Source organism: Ursus arctos, unplaced genomic scaffold (genome assembly GCF_023065955.2).
Source record: "Ursus arctos isolate Adak ecotype North America unplaced genomic scaffold, UrsArc2.0 scaffold_17, whole genome shotgun sequence".
NCBI lineage: Eukaryota > Metazoa > Chordata > Mammalia > Carnivora > Ursidae > Ursus > Ursus arctos.
This window is the reverse complement of record NW_026622841.1, coordinates 48,489,759-48,517,708: the sequence shown is the minus strand read 5'-3', so window position 1 is coordinate 48,517,708 and position 27,950 is coordinate 48,489,759. Positions and strand designations below refer to the sequence as shown.

The 27,950-nt window shown below is 37.8% G+C and overlaps 1 protein-coding gene across 8 annotated transcripts in view; it reads left to right on the top strand.

The window, feature by feature from the left end:
* Window positions 1-27,950, top strand: part of YES1 (YES proto-oncogene 1, Src family tyrosine kinase) — a 72,592-nt gene that overhangs the window by 28,610 nt on the left and 16,032 nt on the right. For 4 of the 8 annotated variants that reach the window (XM_048218431.2, XM_057313221.1, XM_026496050.4 and 1 more), the window contains 4 exons: window positions 20,695-20,967; window positions 23,656-23,755; window positions 26,491-26,589; window positions 27,835-27,938. In XM_048218431.2, the coding sequence (XP_048074388.1) occupies window positions 20,703-20,967; window positions 23,656-23,755; window positions 26,491-26,589; window positions 27,835-27,938 (568 nt within the window). In that variant the 5' untranslated portion in view covers window positions 20,695-20,702. Of the gene's footprint in view, window positions 1-1,638; window positions 1,810-8,213; window positions 8,411-20,694; window positions 20,968-23,655; window positions 23,756-26,490; window positions 26,590-27,834; window positions 27,939-27,950 lie in introns of all 8 variants that reach the window. The other 4 variants (XM_057313220.1, XM_057313219.1, XM_057313218.1 and 1 more) reach the window with 3 other exon arrangements.

The window sequence follows — 27,950 nt, the reverse complement described above, 5'->3', positions numbered from 1 at the left end:
TTTACTAATTGCCTAAAGTGGCCAAAGGCAATTAACTTTTACATAAGATCTTCTTAATTCAGATCTGTTCCATGTTAATGTAATAATTTTTTAAAAATCTTGGGGCTTTACATTTAGTCATGATTTTTAACTATAATTCCTAATATAGTACATTTTAAGTATTCTTTACAATTTTTTTTTTAAGATTTTATTTATTTATTTGATAGAGAGCTCACAAGCAGGGGGAGTGGTGGGCAGAGTGAGAGGGAGAAGAGGCTCCCCATTGAGCAGGGAGCCCAACTCGGGGCCTGATCCCGAGACCCTGAGATCATGACCTGAACCAAAGGCAGCTGCTTCACGAACTGAGCCACCAGGTGCCCCTTCTTTACAGTTCTTCACATATTTTTTACATCAGGTCCTTCTTATGGCTGATCCTATGCCAGATTTCATTAAAGAAACCATAAGGAACCACGAGGAATTTACAATGAATGGGCTTACTTTTTCTTTAAGGTCAATTGTTTGTGTATCTAAAATGAAAAAAAAAAAAAGGTAGAAAATTGCTATCAGTGAGCACTGCAAGCTCAGTTTTCCATTGCTCACATTTTCTGTTCTCCTTTGACTCTTGGAAAATTAAGTTCTTTGTTTGCTTTTACAAGACAAAGTGCACGCCCTTTAGTAGTCTGTTTCCTCCTTTCCATCTATGTTTTCTATTCTTTCCTAGTCCTGCCTGCCCTTTGTGCTTTATGCTAAAGGGAGGAGATTTAAAAGTGAAAGTTAAAGAAAAATCATCCCTTATGTTTATGGTCCGTAGAGAACTGTGACCTGTGGAGAACTGATCATTTCATATCTTATGATTAATTCTAGAAATTTATTTCTTTGGGATTTCTTACAGATTTAAAACTTAGTTGTAAACTGGAGCCATCTGGGCAAAATGCCAAACCAGGGCTTCCCACCCCCCGGCTGGATACAGCATATAATGTAATAATTGCTTAGCTTGCTAGAATTAGTTTACAGATACAGTGTACATTTAAATTTTTTAACAGTTCAAAAGTATGTTAAATTGTCTGAAAAGTATTAATCACTATTACTAATAATAAAGCAGCATGGTCATGATCAGAGGGGTGGGGTACTGTTTTCAGTTACACTTGTATTATAGGTGGGGCAGTGAAGCTGACTGCCAGTAGTGTTATCATGTTTGTAACATTTTCTAAAGGGCTAATATTTAATAACTTACCAAAGAACAGAAAATGGTATACACAGGCTTCCCTGGAGGTTCTGTAGGGGTATTGGAAAGAAGGTAACCTAGAACTCAGAAGACTCAGCCTCATCTCCTTGAGCAAGTCAACCTCCCCAGGCTTCAGGTTCCTTATATGATGTAGAGGTTATCCTTACTCTTTTGCTGGTAAAATATTAGGATTATTATGGGATCAGATTAAGTAATAAAGTACTTTGGAAACAAAGCATTGTCAAAGTATAAAATATTATTAAAACAAAATACCTTAACACATCGTGCAGTGTGTTACCTGCTAATGATTGAGCCAGATGCATTGAGAAATATATCAAATTTGTTCCAGCTCTATTAGTCACACTGTTAAAAAGTAGGTTCAATATAGGTAATTCTTTTTTTTTTTTTAAAGATTTTATTTATTTATTTGACAGACATAGAGACAGCCAGCGAGAGAGGGAACACAAGCGGGGGGAGTGGGAGAGGAAGAAGGAGGCTCATAGCGGAGGAGCCTGATGTGGGGCTCGATCCCATAACGCCAGGATCACGCCCTGAGCCGAAGGCAGACGCCTAACCGTTGTGCCACCCAGGCACCCCCAATATAGGTAATTCTGATATATGACCATCTACATATATATAAAAAGTTGAAAAACATTTATTTATTTATTTATTTATTTATTTATTTGACAGAGAGAGACAGCCAGCGAGAGAGGGAACACAGGCTGGAGGAGTGGGAGAGGAAGAAGCAGGCTCCCAGTGGATGAGCCTGATATGGGGCTCGATCCCAGGACCCCGGGATCACGCCCTGAGCCGAAGGCAGACACTTAACGACTGAGCCACCCAGGCGCCCCTGAAAAACATTTTTATCTGACTTACAGAGTTGATAAGTTAGGAATGGTTGGAAAACCTGCAAGTATTTATAGAACTCTTTCTATGCTTGGCCCTTTTGGGGAAAACAGTTTGTTGGGTTGTTGGATAGAATTATTCAGAACCAAGTAATGCATTCTTTCAACAAAAATGAAATGAATGTCCATGTACCTAAAGTAGTTTGTGTTAATTGGAAGGAAATGTAAGATCCTTGAGACAGGGGTGCCTGGGTGGCTCAGTCAGTTAAGCGCCTAACTCTTGATTTCAGCCCGGGTCATCATCTTGGGGTCGTGAGAGCAAGCCCTGTCTCGGGCGCCACATCAGCACGAGTCTGCTTGAGGTTCTCTTCCTCTCTCTCTCCCTCTGCCCCACCCCCCACTCGTGTGCACTAAATGAAGTCTTAAAAAAAAAAAAGTCCTTGTGACAGAGGCTCTGTTCCCTGTTGCTATTTATTCTGGTCTCCTCTTTCCTCTTACTCTTTTATGTTGTACTTCAGCACTGAACTACTTACGGTTTCAAAATCCACTTTGTTCTCTCTTGTCTGTGGGCTTTTGAACATCCTGCTATTTCTGCCTAAAACACAATCTCTGATTTGTTTAGTTAACTTCTAATTTGCTTTTTTATCTTCCTCAGCCCTCAAGCCTGTGTTTGGAAGTTTAACAATGATGGGGAAAGTAGGTTAGGAAAGAAAATTGGGGAAGTTAATGTGGAATACCTTAATAAGTCTTATAAAGTCTTTACAAATCTTTACTTTGTAAAGATTATTAGGTAGGCAACATGTTAGAACCTCTTTCGGTAGAATTAGAGGTTGAGAATCACCATAAATTGCAGATTATGAAGCAGAGTTGTAGAAATGGAGGTGATTTGAAGACAAAACAAGCCTTCATTCATATGTTCTTAGCTTTATTCTAGAGGAATAGAGAGGTGAAGGGGATAAAAATTTCACTCCTTTGTTATTTAGGAAATATAGAGAATGCCTGTAGATCATTAAAAAAAGACAACCCTATAGAAAAGTGAACAAGTGTCTTGAACTGACATTTCACAAAGGAGAATGGCCAATAAACATGTAAAGGCACTCATTCATTAGTAACTGTGAGTGTAAAGTTAAAATCACAGTGAGAGACCACTACAGATCCACCACATTGAAAATACCAAGTACTAGTGAAGATGTGAAGTAGTGGTAACTCGCATACTCTGCTGTTGGGAGTATAAACTGGTATAGCCACCCTGGAAAACTGTTCAGCAGTGTATACTCTGACCCAGCATTCTACTGCAAGGTGTATTTCCAGTAGAATGGTTGCTGGCAGTACATTTCTTGATCTGAGTTATGAGTTACATTGGTATTCAGTTTCTGCTAATGCATTGATGTGTACATTTGTTATGTTTGCTTTTCTGCGCATGTGTTATACTTTAATAATTTTTTTTTTCAATTTTCCTCTTCTTATATTTTGGAGACAGGAGCCATCATTATCATCAAAATCATCACCATGATAGCAAACGTTAATGAGTAATATATGCCAGGTACTGTTTTAGGTGCATTACAGATAACTTATTTACCCTCAACAGCTCTAGGAAGCTTACTTTTATTATCCTCATTTTATAGTTGAGGAAACTGAGGCACAGAAAGGTTGAGTAACTTGCCAAAGCTCATACAGCTAAGTGGTGGACTCAGACTTTGTTGTTTTTTTTTTTTTTAAAGATTTTATTTATTTATTCAACAGAGATAGAGACAGCCAGCGAGGGAGGGAACACAAGCAGGGGGAGTGGGAGAGGAAGAAGCAGGCTCACAGCGGAAGAGCCCCATATGGGACCCGATCCCACAATGCCGGGATCACGCCCTGAGCCGAAGGCAGACGCCCAACCGCTGTGCCACCCAGGCGCCCCTGGACTCAGACTTTGAACCCAGATATTCTGTCTCTAAAGTCTGTGCTCTTAACTACTATGCTGTACATCCGATAAACAAATAAAACAGTCTGCACTTAACCCTTATGCTTTATATGGTGATAAATGGCATCAAGAAAAATAAACCAGGTTAAAGGAGAATAGGCAGTGTTCTAGGGAGTGTTGTATTGCTCCTTCATATAGGTTGGTCAGAGGTAGTGTCATTGAGAAGGTGACAGTAGCATGAAGACTTAAAAAAAAGACGCTGAGGGATAAGCTATGCAGGTATCTGGTAAGAGCTTTCCAGGCAGAGAGAAGAAAGTGCAGTGGTCTGAGATGGCCCATCTGAAAGATAGGAAGAAGTCTGTGTGGCAGAACTGGTGCAAGTTAAGTAGTAGGAGATGAGGTTAGAGAAGTAACTGGGGCTACATAGTAGGGGGTGGATTGGGGTGTGTGTCCTAGAAACCAGGTGGAAAAAGCATTTTTAGGAAAAGTGATGGTCCCTGTGTCCAGTAGGGCTGACAGCTCAAGTAAGATGAGGCCTGAAAATTGACTATTGGATTAGCGATGCAGAGTTAATTGGGAACATTAATGGGCAGTTTTAATGTAGTGGAAGCAGCAAGCACAGTCAGAAATCCACCATTTTTTAAATTAATTTATTAATTTTTAAAAAAGACATTTATTTATTTGACAGAGAGAAAGAGACAGCCAGCGAAAGAGGGAACACAAGCAGGGGGAGTGGGAGAGGAAGAAGCAGGCTCCCAGCGGAGCAGGGAGCCCGATCCCAGAACCCTGGGATCATGCCCCGAGCCGAAGGCAGATGCTTAACAACTGAGCCACCCAGGCGCCCCATAGAAATCCACCATTTTAAGCAAGTATGAGAAATGTAGGGAAGTTGGAATAAATTTTGCTAAAATAAGTGGGGGGCGTATATGGAAAGAAAAGAAGTGGGAAAGTTGAAACAGGATTATCAAAGGCCAAAGGTTTGAAGAAAGAGAATGCCTGAGTATCTGAGATATCTGGTAGCATTTCTTGTTGTTGTCACTACTTTATCCTTTATTTCCTACAGGAATTTAAAACAAAAGACAATTGTAGGGGCGCCTGGGTGGCACAGCAGTTAAGCGTCTGCCTTCGGCTCAGGGCGTGATCCCGGCGTTCTGGGATCGAGCCCCACGTCAGGCTCCTCCGCTGTGAGCCTGCTTCTTCCTCTCCCACTCCCCCCGCTTGTGTTCCCTCTCTCGCTGGCTGTCTCTATCAAATAAATAAATAAAATCTTAAAAAAAAAAAAAAGACAAATGTAATGGCCCTGGTTTTTAAGTACAATAATTTACATTCTTTTGGGGGATGACAGGACAGCCATATGAGAAATAGTAAAGGGACCATTTTACTTCTCTGCTTCTGAGAACTTGCCTCATCAGCAAAACTCTTGATATTTTTAGTTCCACACTTTTTCTTGCCCATTATCCAGGGAAGATGAGAAAGTAGTTCAGGCATGATGAGGAATCAAGGTAAAACTTGCGTATACATTTGACCCTTGAACAACTTAGGGGTTTGGGGTGCTGAGCCCCCTACACAGTCAAAAATTCGTGTATAATTTTTGACTCCCCAAAACCTTAACGACTAGTAGTCAACTATTAACCAGGAGCCTTAACAATAACATGAACAATCAATTAACACATATTCTGTATGTTACATGTATTAAACACTGTATTCTTACAGTAAAGAAAAAAATGTTAAAATCATAAGGAAGAGAAAGTATTTACAGTACTGTAAAAAATCTGTGTATAAGTAGACCTGCTGTGCAATCAAACCTGTGTTGTTCAAGAGTCAACTGTATTAACCTGATTCTAACACAGAAATTATTTCAGTTTGAAAGGTTTTCACTTTAAATACATTTTGCTAAAGTGGGCATCTGTTTAGCTAAAAGCAAGAACTTATGCTAAACAGAACAGATGCGCTGGTACCTCCTAGACTCAACAGTCTTTTAAGGAGGACCATGGGGTGAGCACCTGATGGCCAAACCATAACTGGTCAGCAAGTTAGGGTATTGCTTTTACTCTCCTTCATATCAATGCAAACTCAGAAATAGGCAAATCAAGCAGTGGCTGTGGGAAATTGAGGGAACCTGGAATAGACCACAAATGAATCAAACTTGAAAGTAGAAGTTATGGGGTAGGGAACAGCTATCCCAGCAAAGCAAAAAGTTGGTTAAAGCATCAGGAATACTGAAATAGCGGTGCTGAATCCACATATGGGAGGGAAATAGTAAGCTCCTAGCAGTAAAGCAATGATAACCTGTCAAGATATGCATTTAAACTGAAACACCAGCCTTTTGGGATTAATCTGTATGATCAGATTAAAAATTTCTGACTTTTGGGGCACCTGGGTGGCTCAGTCATTAAGCGTCTGCCTTCAGCTCAGGATGTTATCCCAGGGTCCTGGGATCGAGCCCCACATCAGGCTCCCTGCTCCGCTGGGAGCCTGCTTCTTCCTCTCCCACTCCCCCTGCTTGTGTTCCCTCTCTCGCTGGCTGTCTCTCTCTCTCTGTGAAATAAATAAATAAAAATCTTAAAAAAAAAAAAGTTTCTGACTTTTATGAGATTTTTAACTTCTCCCCATTACCATTTTTATCTTTAGAATAAAACCTCTTCTTGAGTTCAAAACAGCCTGCTGAGCATTAAGCTGAATATAAATTTTAGAGTTACCTTGTGGGCACATAAGGAAATGAAACTTTAAAAATTATTTTTATTTCTTTTTTTTTTAAGATTTTATTTATTTATTCAACAGAGATAGAGACAGCCAGCGAGAGAGGGAACACAAGCAGGGGGAGTGGGAGAGGAAGAAGCAGGCTCATAGCAGAGGAGCCTGATGTGGGGCTCGATCCCATAATGCCGGGATCACGCCCTGAGCTGAAGGCAGATGCTTAACCGCTGTGCCACCCAGGTGCCCCTATTTTTATTTCTTGACATTAAAAGGAAAATCTCACAGAGTGCCTTAACCAATTACAGTAAAACACTTAAAATGTTCATTTGTTTGAAAGTGATCATTATTAAAGAATAAACCTATATAAACTGAAGTACAAATTTATTTGGAAATTAATACTCTTTGTACTTTAATGACATTAAAATCAGGGAATGAAATTTTTTCCCCAGGGATTAATTTTTAAGAACATTTTAAGTGGCTATGATGGATTTACCAGCCCCCTACCCCCCCCCCCAAACTCTAAAAACTGAAAATCTGAACACAATACATGAAACAACTGTTTTCAAATATTGGACAGCAGCAATGCAGGACTGTGATCCCTGAAATAAGGGAAACAAACAAGTGAGCTGTATGGTCACCTAATCACCCCAACTTCCTGCCTAGAGGCACAGTCTGAATTAGAGAGCAGGGAAAGGAATCTTGGGCAAAGGACAGTGATCTCAACAAGTTGAGGGGACAGAGATCAGAATTCATAGAGGCTGAGGCAGCTGAAAGTTGCAGGGCAAAATTCCAAAAGAAGGACACTAAGTAGAAAAATTATTCTAGGGGCGCCTGGGTGGCACAGTCGTTAAGCGTCTGCCTTTGGCTCAGGGCGTGATCCCAGCGTTCTGGGATCGAGCCCCACATCAGGCTCCTCCGCTAGGAGCCTGCTTCTTCCTCTCCCACTCCCCCTGTTTGTGTTCCCTCTCTGGCTATCTCTGTCAAATAAATAAAATCTTTAAAAAAAAAAAAAGATTCTAAAAGCTTCTGTAGGAGTCACTCTTTTTTTTTTTCCTCTGAATTCTAGAATGTATGTGTAGAATGTATGTAGAATGAAACTACAAAGCCAGGCAAAGTGTTGACCAGGTTGATATGAGCTGTACCCTTTGAGGTCATAGACGGTGGGGAGGCATTTGATTTTTTTCTGGCTAGAGGAAAAAGTCCTTGTTGATCATTCAGAACTTATAGTAGAAACCCCCAGGGGCTGTGGTACCAAAGTACATTAATAAACGTTATGAACAACTTTATGCTAATATAAATTTAACAATTTGGGTAATTAGACAGATCTCAAAAGCTGTAAGTTACCAAAGTGTAACAAAAATCGAGAATGTGAGTAGCCCTGTATGTTATAGATATTGAATTGGTAATTTATTTCACTTAGCATAATACTTTCTAGGTCCATCCATGTTGTTGCAGATGTCAAAATCTCATTCTTTTTTGTGCCTGAGTAATATTCCATTGTATGTATATCGCATCCTTATCCATTTATCTATTTTAAAAAAAAATTTTTTCTTTTAAGTAGGCTCCACACCCAGCATGGAGCCCAACACAGGGCTTGAGATCAAGACCCTGAGATCAAGACCTGAGAGTCAAGACCTGAATCAGATGCTCAACGGGCTGAGCCACCCAGGCACCCCTATCCATTTATCTATTAATGGACACTTAGGCTGCTTCTGTATCTTGGCTATTGTAAATAATGTTGCAGTAAACATAAGGGTGCGTATAGCTTTCTGAATTAGTGTTTGTTTTCTTTGGGTAAATACCCAGTGGTAGAAAAAGTAGATCACATAGTAGTTCTATTAAGTTTTAGAGGGACCTCCATACTGTTTTCCACAGTGGCTGCACCAGTTTCCGTTACCAACAGTGCTTAAGGGTTCCTTTTCTCTACATCTTCACCAATGCTTGTTATTTCTTTCTGATATTAATCATTCTGACTGCTGGAGGTGATACCTCATTGTGGTTTTGATTTGCCTTTCCCTCATGCCTTTCCCTGATGAAGTGATGTTGAACATCTTTTCATGTGTTTTTCGTCTTTTGATGTGTGTGTCTTCTTTGAGAAAATGTCTATTCAGTTTTTCTGCCCATTTGTCAACCACATTATTTGTTATTTTGGTGTTGAGTTGTATAAGTTCCTTATATATTTTGGATACTAACCCTTATCAGACATATAACTTGCAAATATCCTCTTTCATTCACTGGGTTGCCTTTTTTTTTTTTTTTGATGGTTTCCTTTTCCTATGCAAAAAAGCTTTTTATTTTGGTGTAGTCCCAATAGTTTGCTTTTTTGTTTCCCTTGCAGGAGGAGACCTATCCAAAAATATGTTGCTGAGGCCAATGTGAAAGAGATTACTGCTTATGTTGTTTTTCTTTTAGGGGTTTTATGATTTCAGGGCTCATATTTGGGTTTTTAATCCATTTTGAGGTTTTGTGTGTGTGTGTGTGTGTGTGTGTGTATAGTATAAGAAAGTGGTCCAGTTTTGTTCTTTTGCATGGAGCTGTCCAGTTTTCCCAACACCATTTATTGGAAAGACTGTCTTTTCCGCACTGGATATTCTTTCCTCCTTTGTCATAGATCAATTGACCATATAAGCGTGGGTTTATTTTTGGGCTCTCTATTCTAGTGCATTGACCTATAGGTCTGTTTTTGTGCCAGTACCATGCTGTTTTGATTATAATTTGACTATAATTCCATAGTATATCTTGAAATCTGGGATTATGATACCTCAGCTTTGTAGTTCTTTCTCAAGATTGCTTTGGCTGTTCAGGTATTTTGCAGTTCCATCCAACAAATATTAGGACTATTCTAATTCTGTGGGAAATGCTATTGGTATTTTGATAGGGATTGCATTGAATCTGTAGATTACTTTGGGTATTATAGACATTTTACCAATATTAATTCTTCTAATCCATGAGCACGGTATTGATGAGGTACAGGTGACTATATGTGAGGTTCAGTGGGGTAGGGTCCGGCGCCGACGACCGAGAAAGAATTCTTGAGACGTCTTTGGTGCAGAATGGTGGTTTATTAAAGCACGGGGACAGGACCCGTGGGCAGAAAGAGCTGCTGCCCCGGGGTTGTGAGGAATGGCCTATTTTATACCCTCAAGTGGGGGAGGGGGCTAGGGATAGCGTAAGTCTCTAAGGAATTTTGGAAGCAAGGTCTCCAGGACCTTGAGGGGGCTAGCTACTGTTGGGAAAGGGTCATTTATTACCGTCTAATAAAACCTTAGTCATGAGACCCTTCAGATATATATCGGTGGGCCATATGCTTGGGGGATGATTGCCAACACGTATCTTGGGGGGTTTGAGATAAAGGAAGTTTCCGAAGGAATTTTTATACGTTAAAGTAGACTTACAGGATCTTGGTGGAGGGGAGGGGGTCAGGCTAGGACTGCCTTTTGCCCTTAGCAAAGTATTAACATTGAGGCAGCTGAGGTCCTAGAGGAATGTCACCATGCCTGTTTCAAGGACTTGTCAATGGGCTGTAGGTAGTAAGGACTGTTTCTTTGTCCTTTAGGGCAGCCAGGAGTGCCTGAGGAATGTTGCATACATCCCATGGGGGGTGGGGGTTGCAGGGTGTCAGCTTCTGCTTTGTCCTCAGCTTGCCTTCCGTTCCCTCATCAGTATGGCTTTCCATTGGTTTGCATTGTCATCAGTTCCTTTCATGGGTGTTATAGTTTTCAGTGTACAGTTCTTTTACCTCTTCGGTTAAATTTATTCCTAGTTATTTTTGTTTCTTAGTGTAATTGTAAATGGGATTATTTTCTTAATTTCTCTTTATGCTACTTCATTATTAGTGTGTAGAAATGCAGATAGTTTACAATTTTACTTCCTCGCCGATTTAGATGTATTTTCTTTTTTCTTTTTTTTTTCTTTGATTGCTGTGAGTAGGACTTCAAGTACTGTGTTGAATAAAAATGGTGAGAAATGGACATCCTCATCTTGTTCCTGATGTTACAGGAAAAGCTGTCAGTGTTTTCACCATTGAATATGATGCTGGTGTGTTTTTCTTATATGGCCTATATTATGTTGAGTTGTGTTCCCTCTAAACCAACTTTGTTGAGAGTTTTTTTGTCATGAATGGGTGTGGTATTTAGATTACTTTTTCTGCATCTATTGAAATGATCACATGATTTTTATCCTTCATTTGGTTACTCTTGTGTGTCACATTGATAATTCGCAGATATTGAACTATCCTTGCATCGCTAGAATAAATCCTACTTGATTCTGGTGAAAGATCCTTTTAATGTGGTGTTGAATGAGGTTTGCTAACACTTTGTTGAGGATTTTTGCATCTATGTTTATCAGTGATATTGGTCTGTGGCCTTTTTTTTCTAGTGTCTTTATCTGGTTATAGTATCAGGGTAATGCTGGCTTTGTGGAATGTGTTGGGAAGCGTTCCTTCCTCTTCTGTTTTTTGGAATAGTTTGAGGATAATACATAGTAACTCTTCTTTTTTTTGAAGTATAATCGCCATTTATTTTTTTTTTCCTGGAGAACAGCTTTTCTTCAGTTCTTAAGGACTTAGCTCCTTACGTGGGCTTTGGTGAAGGTCGCGGGTCTAAATTGGGATGGGGGTATTTGGTCCTTCCATGCTTCACAAGAGCAATTCCTGACTACCTTGCTGTGAGTGGCACAACTCTTGCAGTAATGTAGTTTCACACACAGCTTGGGAAGCACATAGGCATTGAAGACACTCGCTTCAGAAATGTCCCTGATGGTGGTGGCCTTTACTGTGTTCCGAATAACGAACTTCTTAATGGCCTTGTTCTTGGGCACACAACAGGCACAGTTGGTGCAGCGAATAGACTGCATGTGGCTGCAGCCCTTTTTGGCACAACCTTTATTCCTTTCTTTGGTTGTCTTGGAAGTGGGACTCAAGAGAGCTAGATATTAACTCTTCTTAAATGTTTGGTGGAATTCACCTGTAAATCCATCTGGGCCTGAACTTTTGTTTTGTTGGGAGTTTTTTGATTATGTCAATTTTGTAACTAGTAATCAGTCTGTTCAGATGATTCAGTTTTGAAGACTGAACATTTCTAGGAATTTAGCCATTTCATCTTGGCTTTTCAATTTATTTGTGTATAATTTTTCATAGTAGTCTCTTACAGTCCTTTGTATATCTGTGGTGTCAGTTGTTACTTCTCTTTCATTTGATTTTATCCATTTGGGTCCCCTCTGTCTCTGTCTCTGTCTTCTGTCTCACTGTCTTCTGTCTCTGTCTCTCTCTCCTCTCTCTGTTTCTTTTTATGTCTCTGTCTCTTTTTTTTTTAGGATGTGTCTAACAAAAGGTTTGTCTTTTCACAGGACCAGCTGTTGGCTTCATTGATCTTTTCTGTTGTTTTTTTGTCTCCATTTCACTTATTTCTGCTCTGATCTTTATGATTTCCTTCCTTCTACAAACTTTGGGCTTTGTTCTTTTTATAGTTTCTTTAAATGTAAGATTGGGTTTTTTTTGTTTGTTTTTCAGATTTTTTTTGTTTCTTGCAGTAGGCCAGGATTATTATAAACTTCCCTCTTAGGACTGTTTTCACTGGGTCCCAAAGATTTAGACTGGTTTGTTTTTATTTTCATTTGTCCCCATGGATATTTTTATTTCCTCTCTGGTTTCTTCATTGACCCATTTGTTGTTTAGTGCTGTGTTGGTTAGCCTCCACGTGTTTGTTCTTTTCCAGTTTTTTTTTCTTATAATTGATTTTTAATTTCATACCATTGTAATTGGAAAAGATGCTTGATATAATTTCAGTTTTCTTAAATTTATTGAGACTTGTTCTGTGGCCTACCATTATCCTGGAGAATGTTCCATGTGTACTTGAAAATGTGTGTTCTGGCTTTTTTTGGATGAAATGTTCTGTACATATCTGTTATGTCCATCTAGTCTAATGTAACATTCAAAGGCACTGTTTCCTCATTGATTTTCTGACAGGATGATCTATGCATTGATGTAGGTGGAATGTTAAAGTCCCTTAATATTATTGTATTAGTGTCAGTCTCCCTATATGTCTGTTAATATTTGCTTTATGTATTAAGGTGCTCCAATGTTGGGTACGTAGATACTTAAAATTGTTATATCCTCATGTTGGATTGATCCCTTTAGCATTAGGTAATGCCTCCTTTGCCTCTTGTTACAGTCTTTTTTTAAAAGTCTGTTTTGTCCAATTTAAGTATTGTTACCCTGATCTCCTTTTTTGCTCTTATTTGCATGGAATATCTTTTTCCATCCCTTTGCTTTCAGTCTGTATGTGTCTCTAGGTTTGAAATGTATCTCTTATAGGTAGCATATAGATGGGTCTTGGGTTTTTTAATCCATTCTCTAACCATATGTCTTTCGATTGGGGGACTTAAACTATTTAATTTAAAGTAACTATTGATAGGTAGGGGCGCCTGGATGGCTCAGTTGTTAAGTGTGTGCCTTCGGCTCAGGGCATGATGGATCCAGCCCTCCATCGGGCTCCCTGCTCGGAGGGAAACCTGCTTCTCCCTCTCACACTCCCCTTGCTTGTGTTCCCTCTCTCACTGTCTCTTTCCGTCAAATAAATAAATAAAATCTTTAAAAAAAAAAAAAAAGTAACTACTGATAGGTAAATACTTATTGCCATTTTGTTAATTGTTTTTGTAATGCTGTTTCTTCTCTTGCTGTCTTTCCTTGCAGTTGATGATTTTCTTTAGTGTTATGCTTAGCTTTCTCTATATTTTTTGCTTATCTATTATAGGTTTTTGGTTACCATGAGGTTCATACATATGGTGGGTTTTTGAGAGGGAAAAGAAAGACTTAAAAGTGTTGAGAATGTGGATTAACTGGATTTTACATTCATTACTGGTGAGGACACAAAATGGTACGGCTGCTGTGGAAAACAGTTCAGCAGCTTCTTACGGTAAAGGGTATGCTTAACTTTATATGACCGAGTAGTTCCATTCCTTGGTATTTATAGTGGTGGAAGTATGACCTACGTAACCCATACAACAACTTGTACAGGAATGTTCATAGCTACTTTATTTATAATAGCCCCAAACTGGAACAATCCATATAGTCATCAACAAGTGAATGAATAAACAAATAATGGTATATTCATACAGTGGAATTCTACTTACCTATATATGTAGCAACATGGAAGTGTCTGAGACAGCGCTTGGGGTGGGGGGAAGCCAGACGCAAGAAACTACATATAGTATGAATCTATTCATGTGAAACTCTAAAACCGGTAAATCTTGAGTTAGAGAAAACAAATTAGTGGTTGCCTAGAGCTGGGATTGGGGCTGATAGGAAAAGGGTACAAAAGAACCTTTTGGAGGTGATTGGAATGTTCTATATTGTGATCGTATTATTGGTTGCACAGTTAAAGACATTTGCCATAGGTCATTGAACTGTACACTTTAAATGGGTGCATTTTATTGCATGTAAATTACACTTCAAAGGATTTAAAAAATATTTTAGGTAAAATTTCTAATAGTGTCTAAGAGAAGAAATATCCATAATTTTAATTTTAAGTACATATTTCTCAAAAAGTTTTAAAATAGCAGTAATATTCAAAATAAGAGGTAAAGTATTGTGTTTTGGCAGATACTCATGTACATTATGCTCTATCAAATATCAGTACGAAATAAATAGTTTGCTTAGAATTTTAATTTTATCTTTCTAGGCTATGAGATTTACAATTTTAAGGATATCTCTGATTTCTGTAAACACTTTGAAAGAAGTTGGGGATCTGTTTTTGTCAGTGTATTGAATCCTGACAGATTGAAAGGGATTAATGTATTAACTATTGTCCTGTGATTTATCATTTAAGATCCTTCCAGCTACAAGTTAACAGAGAACCAGACTAAAACTGACTTAAACACTAGATATTATTTGGGGCGCCTGGGTGGCTCAGTCGTTAAGCGTCTGCCTTCGGCTCAGGTCATGATCCCAGGGTCCTGGGATGGAGCCCTGCATTGGGCTCCCCGCTCAGTGGGAAGCCTGCTTCTCCCCCTCCCACTCCCCCTGCTTGTGTTCCCTCCCTCGCTGTGTCTCTCTCTGTCAAATAAATAAAATCTTAAAAAAAAAAACCAACCCACTAGATATTATTTCACATAAGATTTCTGGAGCTAAAGTGTGTTCTAGAATTATAGTAGGGTTTTACAATTCAATACCTGAACAATATCATAAAGGACCCAAGTTCTTTTTACCTTTCTGTCTTACCATTCTTGCTATGTTGGTATCCTCCTTTCAGATGAGTGCTTAGTCATTCCTGAATGGTTGTCTCAGATTTAGGCATCACAGATGATAACATTTAGGTGAGGAAAATGGAATATTCCTGTTTTATACTCCTTTTCACAAGTGAGGAAAACTTCCAAGAAGCAGCCCATGCTCGTGGTTTACCCAGTTAATTGGAGAAAGGGATAAGACCACATGAGTGGCTTGAATCAAACATTATTTACAACTTGGGCCTGGACAGATGAAGAAATTGGCAGATAGAAGGAAGGTAAACAAACTCAGACAATCATTCTTTATTAAAGTAGGGAGGAGAACGGCTGAGTAAACCAAGGGTTTGCTGTGCTAGATTACACTAAGACTGTGAAGGACAGTATTTGTGAACTAGACAAAGAAATAGAAAACATCTTGATAAAAGTGTATATTCCCAATTTATGAAGATGTTGCATTCCAAAAATTCTCCATATATTCATGACCTAGTCATTACTTTATTACTCAATTTACTGCAATATAGCTTTTATCTTCATGACGCTGTAGCAGAAATACTCTTGCTAAAGTCACCAGTGAGCTCTTAATTACCAGTCAGCTGGCCTTTTAAAATCAGTTGAAATACTACCTGACTTCATTTTGGTCTGTAGCATTATTAGCCATTTTCTTACTGAAAGTCTGTCTCTTTATTTCTACTATACTATTCTACCTCTTATTAAAAATGTATTGCATTATAAAATAAGTATTACATTATAAAATACATCAAGCAAAGATTTTTATATATATGCATGTATGTATATATATCCCACATTTAATACATTAACATTTCTGTATTTACTTCCTGTTTAAGAAAACAAATGCCACAGATGCAATTGAAACTTTGCAACCCATTCCACTATCTTGAAGTTGATGATTATCTTTTCCAACCATGTTTTTATATTTATGGTAGTACTCCCAGCTCTAATTGCCACTTCTTAATTTCTTTGCCTGTTTATCCCTTATATGTAGGTATCCTGCACCATTTTATTAATTCTTCATACCCCTCTAAATCTGTACCTTGTGAAAATGTTTTTGTTTACTCTTTTTCTGGTTTCTTTCTTTTGCTGACATACTATCAATCCTCTACTAGACTTTTCAACATGATGCCCCAAAGGCACCTAAAACTACCATCTGAATGAAGCATCTGTCCAGAAAAACCTGTTTCTCTCTTCTCTACCTCAGTTATGGTATTACTCTACACCCAGTTCAAACTAGAAACTTTGGAGTCATCCATTCCGTAACACACATATCATAATTCTTTTAAAATGTTCAGTGAATACTGGGGAGTGAATAAATGACTCCTTTTTCTTCATATCTCCTCTATCTATACTCAGCTGATCATCCACACGTCAGTATTCTACTTATATTTACTTCCTTAGTATTTTCCCCTCATCTTTGGCTCCATGGTATTTCTGCTTCTGTCCTTTCCTGCATGGGGCATTGTGGTAAGTTTATAACTTGACTAACTGCCATTATTATTTCTTTCTTTCCACTCTGTAATTCATACTTCTACCACAGTTATTTTTAAACACATATTTTCTCCTGCTGTTCACCTTTTAAAAACTCTTGAATAACTCCCAGTGCTCCCTGGATAAAGTCTAAAATAATTCCCTGTATATGTAAATTGTCCTCTACCTTTAGCCTCTGTCCCATGATCTCATAGATGCCCCCTTGTACTCCTGTCACAGAGAAGCTTTCTGTTCCCTAAATATGCCATGCTTTTCAAACATCTAAGCCATTGTGCACATTTTTCATTATTCCTGGAATATCCTATTTCCTCTTCCCCAAATCTCCAGCTCTTGAAGACTTAGTTTAGATGCCACTGTCTTTGCAAAATTTTCTTTCCCAAGCACTCAAGGCAGAGCTCATAACTTCTTTTGTAGTCTCGTGGTGTTTTTACATATCTCAACTCCAGCATTTTCACATTTTACAGTGCTGTACCTGTTTCCTACACTTATTTGTGACCTTTTTTTTTTAAGCAAAGGGTCCATTTTTTGACATTTCCAGCTCTTTTTAGTGTCTAATAAATATATGTTAATAAATATATATGTGGGGGGTGCCTGGGTGGCTCAGTCATTAAGTGTCTGCCTTTGGCTCAGATCGTGATCCAGGGTCCTGGGATCGAGACCTGCATCGGGCTCCCTGCTCCACTGGGTGCCTGCTTCTTCCTCTCCCACTCCCCCTGCTTGTGTTCCCTTTCTCTCTCTGGCTGTCTCTATCTCTGTCGAATGAATAAATAAAATCTTTAAGTGTGTGTGTGTGTGTGTGTGTGTGTGTGTAGTTGTAAAACTTGAAAGAGGCTTTCCCACATAACTTTTTTTTTAATTTTTAAAAAAGATTTTATTTATTTATTTGTCAGGGAAAGAGAGTGCAAGCACAAGTAGGGGGAGCATCAGGCTGAGGGAGAAGCAGGCTCCTGCTGAGCAAGGAGCCCAATGTGGGACTCGATCCCAGGACCCTGGGATCATGACCTGAACCGAAGGCAGATGTTTAACTGACTGAGCCACCCAGGTGTCCCCCCACGTAACTGTTTTAAAAGATGTTATGTTTCTAGGACACCCCATAAAAATCTTTTTTTTTTTTTTAAAGGAGTTTATTTACTTATTTATTTGACAGAGAGAGAGAACACAAGCAGGTAGAGTGGCAGGCAGAGGGAGAGGGAGAAACAGGCTCCCTGCTGAGCAGAGAACCCATGTGGGACTCCATTCCAGGACTCTGGGATCATGACCAGAGCCAAAGGCAGACACTTAATTGCTGAACCACCCAGGTGCCCCCCCCCCTAAAAATCTTTTAAACTCATGTTGCACCTAAAGTTTAAAAATGTAAATCATGACCTACATTTGTAATAATGTTTCTGAAGTTGATGGGCAGCAGTTTCCTTTTCTCCACATCCTTGTCAGCACTTATTTCTTTTTGTTACATTCTGACTGCTGGGAGGTGATACCTCATTGTGGTTTTGATTTGCCTTTCCCTGATGACTAGTGATGTTGAACTCTTTTCATGTGTCTTTCGTCTTTTGATGTGTGTGTCTTCTTTGGGAAAATGTCTATTCAGTTTTTCTGCCCATTTGTCAACCACATTATTTGTTATTTTGGTGTTGAGTTGTATAAGTTCCTTATATATTTTGGATACTAACCCTTATCAGACATATAACTTGCAAATATCCTCTTTCGTTCACTGGGTTGCCTTTTTGTTTTGTTGATGGTTTCCTTTTCCTATGCAAAAAAGCTTTTTATTTTGGTGTAGTCCCAATAGTTTGCTTTTTTGTTTCCCTTGCAGGAGGAGACCTATCCAAAAATATGTTGCTGAGGCCAATGTCAAAGAGATTACTGCTTATGTTGTTTTTCTTTTAGGGGTTTTATGATTTCAGGGCTCATATTTGGGTTTTTAATCCATTTTGAGGTTTTGTGTGTGTGTGTGTGTGTGTGTGTGTATAGTATAAGAAAGTGGTCCAGTTTTGTTCTTTTGCATGGAGCTGTCCAGTTTTCCCAACACCATTTATTGGAAAGACTGTCTTTTCCGCACTGGATATTCTTTCCTCCTTTGTCATAGATCAATTGACCATATAAGCGTGGGTTTATTTTTGGGCTCTCTATTCTAGTGCATTGACCTATAGGTCTGTTTTTGTGCCAGTACCATGCTGTTTTGATTATAATTTGACTATAATTCCATAGTATATCTTGAAATCTGGGATTATGATACCTCAGCTTTGTAGTTCTTTCTCAAGATTGCTTTGGCTGTTCAGGTATTTTGCAGTTCCATCCAACAAATATTAGGACTATTCTAATTCTGTGGGAAATGCTATTGGTATTTTGATAGGGATTGCATTGAATCTGTAGATTACTTTGGGTATTATAGACATTTTACCAATATTAATTCTTCTAATCCATGAGCATGGTATGGCTTTCCATTGGTTTGCATTGTCATCAGTTCCTTTCATGGGTGTTTTATAGTTTTCAGTGTACATCTTTTTACCTCTTCGGTTAAATTTATTCCTAGTTATTTTTGTTTCTTAGTGTAATTGTAAATGGGATTATTTTCTTAATTTCTCTTTATGCTGCTTCATTATTAGTGTATAGAAATGGAGCAGGTTTCCGTATATTAAATTCGTATCCCCCAACTTTACTGAATTCATTTATTCTAATAGTTTTTTGGTGGAGTCTTTAGAGTTTTCTATATATTGTATCACTTCATCTGCAAATAGTGACGGTTTTGCTTCTTCCTTACCAATTTGGATGCCCTTTATTTCTTTTCTAATTATTGCAGTATAGTTACATTTAAATGTTATACAGTCAAGTTGTAAATGTTGAGTCTTTGAGAATTTATGAGGCAGTTGTCTTATCACTCACCTACTTCCTTTTGAATGCCACATAAGAAAGGAAAAGCTGTAAAACGAGAATGCTCTTTAAAAGTTAATTAATTAAATCCCCATTTAGTGCTTTCAGAGTAAGTGAATATAATAATGCAGATTTTGTAATATCAGTAACCTATTATATGAGTCACGTTGGTAAGCCTGACAGTGTGTAAAAGATGAGTAAGTCTTGATTTTTAAGAAATATATTCCCAGTAATTTGGGGATAGGGTAGGAATTAGGCCAGTAAGCAAAAAACAGGATACCAAATGGAATAAGGTGAGAGAGTTCCATATAAAAATCTCCCCAAAAGTACATTGGAGGTTTTAAGGAAAACAATATTTTGCTAATTATGGGGAAAAGCTTGAATGGAAAAGTAGTATTTGTGATGATCTTCAGTGATTGGATAGAACTTTCGCACGTAGGAAAGTTTTAGGTGTAAAATCCTCACAAACTTGGGAAAGCACAGGGCATATATATTGGGGAAACAGGAAAGTGTGTGTATGTAGATAAGTATTAGGAAATAATAGGAGATAAAGTTGGAAAGATAGATTGGGATCAAATTTGGTAAGCATTGAGAGTGTGACTGTAGATAAGAAAAGTTACAGAGCTCCCAGTCCTATGTATGGTAGTTGCTAGCCACATATAGATATTGAGCACTTGAAATGTACCTGGTCCAAATTGAGATGTACTGTAAGTTTAAAATACATTACAGATTTCTGAGACTTAGTACAAAAAAAACTCATTAAAATTTTTTATATTGATGACATGTTGAAATAATTGTATTTTAGATGTACTAGGTTAAATAAAATGCATTATTAAAATCAGTTTTATCTATTTTTATTTTTTTAATGTGGCTGCTAGAACATTGAGAATTATATGTGGCTCCGATTATATTTCTATTACAGATGGCTAGTATAGATAGAAGGAATACAACCGGTATTTGCTAGTACTTACTGCATGCCACATATTGTCTAGAACTTGTAATAAGTTTAAGTTTATCCTCATAGAAAGCCTTATGAAGTAGGTGTTACTATTATCGCCCTTTTTCAAGTAACTGGGGTGCAGAGAGGTCAAGCAACATCCCTGAAATCACTCCACTCCTGAGTAGGAAGCCAGGGTTCAAATGTAGGCCTCCGGCATCAGAGCCATTGGCTTTCCCAGCACACTGTGGTATGTTGTCATTGGACCATTAAAGGTGGTTGAGCTGGAGAACGACGTGATTGGAGTGATACTTCAGTAGAATTGTAATAAAGATAAATGAGAAGAAACTTAGTTTTTAGCTGTCTAGTTTTTTGTTTGCTTTATTTTATTAATGTTACTTTCTTGCAGGAGAAAAATTCCTTGTTTAAAGTGAAGTTCTGAATTGTAGTTTTTTGAAGTATACTTTCTATTAACCACTTCTCAAAATATTTGCCTGTCACCTTGTAGATTTGATAATGGGCTGCATTAAAAGTAAAGAGAACAAAAGTCCAACCATTAAATATAGAACCGAAAACACTCCAGAACCTGTCAGTACAAGTGTCAGCCATTATGGGGCAGAACACACTGCAGTGGCAGCATCGTCTTCCACAAAGGGAGCATCTGTTAATTTTAACAGTCTTTCCATGACACCATTTGGAGGATCCTCAGGGGTCACACCTTTTGGAGGAGCATCGTCTTCATTCTCAGTGGTGCCAAGTTCATATCCTGCTGGTTTAACAGGTGAGATTTAAATGGGCAATTCTGTTGTCAGCTTGAGAACGTGACCTTAGGCAGGCAGTACATAAAGTTTTTGCCTGCTGTAAGAAAAACAACTTACAAGTTTATGTGAAAATTAAAGCTTCTAACATACAAATTAAAGTTTTACAATATACGTGATATTGTTCTGAAAATTTGGTGATGATCTGGTGATTATCTACTGGTTATACCATTAATTCATTAATTCATTGTTCAAGTAATAAGTGCTTACTATGTGACAGGCACTGGGGATATAAAGATTAAAAACGTGTACCCCTCCCTCAAGAATGTTAATGTTACAACTTTTCAGGTTTATAAAGTACTATCCAATATTAAAGTATCATAGTAGTTGCTTAATATTAGTTAAATGCCAACGTTGTGATGATAACATAGTTTTTCTATCAGATACTGATTTAAAAATATAAAAGTCCTGAGGCTCAGAGTTAAATTTTTTTCAGAGTCACGGATAATAAGCAGGGAGAGCCCAGGCTTAATGTCCTGTGCCGGAACTCCATTTAATACATTATGATAGCCTTTCAGAGAACAAAAAGCGACAGCTGACAACCTTCCACGGAGCTAGAAAAGCTCTAAAAAAGTAGTCAGAAACTTTAAAAAGAGTTCTTTTGTGGGGTTTCCAGATCAGGATACTCTTTTCCTTGAGTAACAAAACATAACTGGCTTAAAAAAGGTAGGGCGAGCTCTAGGATTCCTTGATACAGCAGTAGTTTCTTGATGTCATCAAGCACTCGAGTTCTTGATCTCTTTCTGGTAGCCCTTGGGTATCAGCTTTAATCTTAGGCTTGGCAAAACAGCTGCCAGCATCAAACTGAGCAACCCATGTCCTTACTACCAACCAGAGGGAGCAAAAAAGGAATCTATGCTGTAAGCTTGGACTATGAATTTGTCCTTTCAGTCTGCTTACCTCCAGACTAGTAATAGGGAGGAAGGCCATAAGTGGATTCTGTGAGACTGACTGTTCATTTGAGGAGTTATGGACATCAGAGGGTCAATTACAGTCTTAATTCTAACTCCCTAACTCGAAATACCTCAGTAATAGATGGCCACAATAGTGTCCTCCGTCATCAGCCAAGTTTAAGTTATTTTCAGGATTATATGTTTGGGAAAGACAATAATCCAAAATAATGCAAGTAAATGTTGATACTTAAGGACGTAGTTACTTACCTAAACAATTCACTTATGTGAAAAGTCCATTCATGGTATACATCTGTTAACACATACGGAGTGTCTGTCTGCTGCCTGTAGAGAATTGTAAGCAAGAGAAACGAGGTTTTTGTCTTAATGGAGTTGTTTACATTATAACAAAGGTTGGACAATAATTAGTGAATAAACAACTAAACACGATGATTAATGGTTCTTAAATGCTGTGAAGAAGCTGACCAGAGTGATTGGTTAAAAGCTCTTTAGAAGATCAAGGAAAGCTGTCTTGAGGAGAAACCATTTGAGCTGAGGTTTGATTGATGAGAATGACCTAAATATGTGCAGAGCTGGGAAGAGAGCTTTCTAGGGAGAGAGAACAAGAAATGCAGAGTTTAGGAAGTACAGATGGACCTGGCGGTTTTGAGGACTATGAGGACACCAGAGGGTGGAATTGTATGATAGGAGACTGAAGAGTCAGGATTTCTCAGGACCTCGCAGACTCTGGTAAGAAGTTGGGGTTTTATTCAAAGCCAAGGAGAAGCAATTGAGTTTTTAATAAAGGATTTGCGCAATTGAATTTCCTTTTTTAAAACCTCACTCTGGCAGCTAGCTGTGTGGAGAATGGATGTAGGGAAGCAGTTACAGAAGTGGGTTAGGAGACTGCCTTCTCTCAACAGTCTCAGCAGACTCAGACAGGGATAATAAGGATTTGGATTAGGGTGGCAGCAGTGGAAATGCAAAAGAAAGTAGATAAAGAGGGATTTTAGAGGGAGAATAACAGTGCTAGTAAAGGGACTTGGCTTGAGTACCAAATTAGATAGTAGTGCCCTTTGCTTAGACATTCAAGTCGAGATGTCAAATAGGCGGTTAATCCATGACTGGAACTCAGGGGAGAACAGTCAATAATCCGTTCTGTTCCTTTGTTTCCTTTGTTTAGTTGTTTGGTGTCCTGATCTCTTAAGCATCTGTGTATAATTCTATGTATGACAGTTATTTTTGGAATTTATGATTCATATCAGCCATATCATTTAATTTTTAAGAAAAACAAGCCATTTTTAAATCTTCATTATGATAACTAATCTTACTAAATCCCTAGTTATTGCTACTAAGGTTCAGTTTTAAGGATGGAAATGCTCACCCGTTGTTTATAAGAAATTGAGATGATCCGTACCAGTTTGTAGTACTTGTTAATACTTTTTCTTGTTAATACTCTTTCTGCCACAGAATTGATTTGAACTTTGTGTTTCCAAGTCAGAGATATTGCTACTATGAATCAAAATTAAATTTGTTTCTGTAGTTGTGTAGAATTTTCGAATTTTTAGCATGCAGTAGTTTCATGGAAGATCTCCAGAGAGCATCTTACTAACTTAAACTCCAGTTGCCAAGTCTCCATTCAGAAATAGAGTCTGGAGACTAGGAAGAAAATTATGCTTAAACTTTTTTGATGACATTTTTTTTCTCTTTCATTAATATCTATAATTTACCTTGGTTTTGTTTTGGTTTTTGCTCCAATAGGTGGTGTTACTATATTTGTGGCCTTATATGATTATGAAGCTAGAACTACAGAAGACCTTTCATTCAAGAAAGGTGAACGGTTTCAAATAATTAACAACACGTAAGTGTTGGGAATATTTCGTGAGGGAGAAATACTGACAGAAACCTACCTAGTCTTCGTGCCGAAACCACTTAGCTGGTTGATTCAGAGATGAGAGTGGTGAGGCATGGGTCTCTGCCCACTGGGTTGGATGATACATTTGGTTTCTTTAGACACATGGCATAATAACTATTTTTGTAGCCAGAGTTATGACATCTACAAATTGTGCTGTAGTGTGTGGTTCTTCCCCAAACAGTAGAGATTTAAGAGTGAAGATTGAGGGAGTATATACAAGTAAGTACATTACTTTAAAAAAACATCTTTATAAAGAGAATTCTTTGTTCCTATTTAAGTATAAGATGATTTAAGGATCTTCTTTCTTTCTTTCTCTTAACAAAAAACAAAGGAAAAAGGCCAAGTAGGGAGCCCCTGCAGTCCCAACCTGACTACATTAAGTTGCTTTTTCCTTAGGTGACTCTTAGACACATTGTCTAAGACTTTTACTCTGAAATGACTCTAAGACTTAGTGGGCCACTAAATAATGAAAGTCATTTAGTGGCCCACTAAAAATTCAGTGTTTGAATTGAAAATTCAATGCTTGTTACAGAAAATAGATCCCATATATTTTGGTCTCTTTACTTTCAGTCTTATTTCCTAACATTCTTGTTCCCATTTGCTATCCATTATTGTTCCAGAATATAAAATATGATCATGTCTCTCTGCTTTAAAATCCTTTTTCAGTAGCTACCAGTTGCTGTTGAGATAAAAGCAAAGCAATAACAATGGTAGACATCAGTCATCCAGCTGCTTCCCCTTCCTCATTTAACCGCCCAGCCATACTGAATTGCTTGTAATTTTATGAATACACTGGGGTTTCTCACCTTCCCATGCCTTGACACACGTATAGTTTCTTTTTTCTGCAACGTGACTTCCTGTCTCCGTTTTTTTTTTTTCTTTTATCTGGCCAACCCTGTTCATTCTTCAAAATGTATGTTCCTGTGTCATTGCTCAAGGAGGCCTCTCTTGACATTCTTCCTATCCCACCTGGCCCACACACCATCTGCCTGTGGATTAGGTGTCTGTCTTACATGTTGATGTAGCACCCCGTGCAAACCTCAATCATAGCTGTCATCACTACTTCGAATTATAATTTATTGTGTGCTTGTCTTTCTTTTAGACTAGTGGTTCTCAGCCTGGGGAAAAATGCCCAGGCGACATTGGCAATGTCTGGAGACAAGGTGCCTCCACTGTTTTCTGGTGGGTAGAGGCCAGGGACATTGTGGAACATCCTGCACTGCACAGGACAGCCCCCAACAACAAAGAATCATCTAGGCCTCAGTCAGTAAGGCTGGGGTTGAGAAATCCTGATCTGGGCTGAGTTTCTTGAAGTTACAGACTGTCTTTTTTACCTGTTTCTAGCATATCCTCTCATAAAGTCTATCACTTAAAGGGTATTCAGTAAATGAATGAATCATGAATGGTTAGCACAGATGCAGAGTTTTCAGTTTGTGTGTCTGCTAGTGCTTAATATATACTAGGAAGCTACAAACCAAGTGTATGAGTATAAATATTTGAATTGCCGAAGGATTTTTCATCTCATTTTCTAGAGAACAAACTCCCCTGGATCATTTATAAAATTTCAATTTAGATAAAATATTTTCAATACTTTTCTCTGGCAAAGCAAAACATGCATTTAATTTTTAGTGGCAGAACCCATATATATCTTCCTCATTAGAGACTGATAATATTTGCTTCTTTCACATTAATTTTGGAAAAGTCAAGGTATGTATTGCAAACTACACATAGTTCTCATGTTCTGAATTGATTTTAGTCTTATTTGAGTATTATGGATAACATTTTTGTAAATACAGTCTATTCTAGCAATTAAATTTTTTATTGTTCCTATCTTGCAAATATTTTGTCTACAGGAGTTCGAGGGCATCCTGATACTTTTCCTAAAATGACTAAAAAGGAACATTATGATTTTATATATGGTTAAAAGCATTTGACAATAAAAAAGAATGAACTGCTGATGACACACTACAACATAGGTGAACTGTGAAAAAATTATGCCTAAGTGAAAGAAACCAGTCCAGAAGACCGCACCACATTTTTATATGACTACGTTTATATGAAATGCCCACAATAGTCATATCCATAGGAACAGAAAGCATATACAGGGTCAGGCAATGTGGCGGGGAGGCGGGTGGAGGAATGGAGAGTAACTGTTAAGGGGTACAGGGTTTCTTGGGTGAGGGGTGATGAAATGTTCTAAAGTTGATTGTGGTAATGGTTGCACAACTCTGGATATATTAAAACCCATTAAATTGTACATCTTAAAGGGGGAATTTTATGGTATGCAAATTATGTCAGTAAGACTTTTAAAAAAGAAAACATCCAGTTGAAACTGAGTAATTTGAAAGATTTTTCTCCCATATGGCATTAGTATAGGTTATTGTTTTAGGTTGAAGATAGTTATGTAAAAAAGGGATAACTAATATTAAAACTTTGTTGTTGTTGTTGTTGTTGTTTGGAGCAGAAATATGTATGCATTTGTGCTTTTGCTTAGCCTTATTCCCTTAACTCAAGTAACCTATTTTTAAATATTATTCTTTTGAGTTTAATTTTTGATCAAATGAATGCATTAAAAAATGGAAGTTAAACCTCTTTTCTACATAGCTACAAGGCAACACTGCAATAAATTGTGTTTTGAGCAGTCGTCTACCTTGTGGTAATTGTTGTTTTATATGTTGCAGGGAAGGAGACTGGTGGGAAGCAAGATCAATTGCTACAGGAAAGAATGGCTATATCCCTAGCAATTATGTAGCCCCTGCAGATTCCATTCAGGCAGAAGAGTATGGCACTACTTCATATTTTATTAATTACTTTGATTTTAAAACTGTTTTAATGCACATTCTACTTAGCCACAGTTTTACACACACACAATTACATACCAGTCTTAATACAGCCAGTATATCATATTAATAGGAGATGTAACTTGAAAATTAATAATTAATGCCATGGTATTTGCTTATAGTAGGATCATAAATGAGTCTGCATTAATAATACTGTTTTGCCTAGTCTGTATCCTTTATATTTTCGCTTAAAAAATTATATTAACCGTTTTTATATTCCTCAGACTCTCTCATTTCAAAAGTTTACCTTCAGTGTTAATTTCTTGACTTAGGTGCTTGCTCTGTGGTTATGTAGGAGAGTATCCTTGTCTTTAGGAAACACACACTGAAGTATTAAGGGGTAATGTTTCAGAATGTTTGCAACTTACTCTGTTCAGAAAAAACATACACAGGGAAAGAGAGCATAACAAAGTAAAATTTTAACAGTTGAGAAATCTGGGTGGAGGGTATATGAGAGTTCTGTGTGCTATTCTCACAACTTTTAAAAAATTAAAATTCACCTTCAGTGACATACTTTTTTAGGTCAACCCAAGAATATCTGGGATTCATAAATACTACTTTGTTTTCATATCACAGCACTTAACAGAGTGCCTTGCACATAGTAGGTGCTCTATCAATGTTTGTTTGCTTTTATGATCTGTCATTTGTCTCCATAACTGTTCTGCTTGACACTTGTTACTTCCTGTTTTATTCTGTGAGCTTCTCCACAGCAGATATTCATTTTTATTCACAAATCTGTATTAAGTCAGAGCCATACTAATTTAGAGTTGCTCATAATTTGGATATAGTTCACTTGCATCTTTCTGAATACAGCTGATCACACTGTTACCAGAGAACCGCTTCTGTTCTTCCTACTACAGTCTTAACATTTCCATCTGTCAATGACTGAGAGGTTCTCTGTTACTGTTGCTTTTCCTTCTCCATTTACTGATTCTGTGACTTGCAAGGTAGAGTTGAAGAGACTGGTTGAATAGTCAATACATGGAAACCAGGTACAACTAGGGCAGTATATTCTGACAGTAATATTTGTTATAATTCTATTTAATAAAGACCTTTATTGAGTTTTGCTGTATTTTTAAGCTGTGTAGCTCTTTGTTGTCACCCTTCCACTCCATTCTTACTGATCCTTATTTATAATCTTTCTGACTCTGCCATATTTCTAATTCAGAACACTGTTTTTTCCAGATGGTATTTTGGCAAAATGGGGAGAAAAGATGCTGAAAGATTACTTCTGAATCCTGGGAATCAACGAGGTATTTTCTTAGTAAGAGAGAGTGAAACTACTAAAGGTAATTATAATG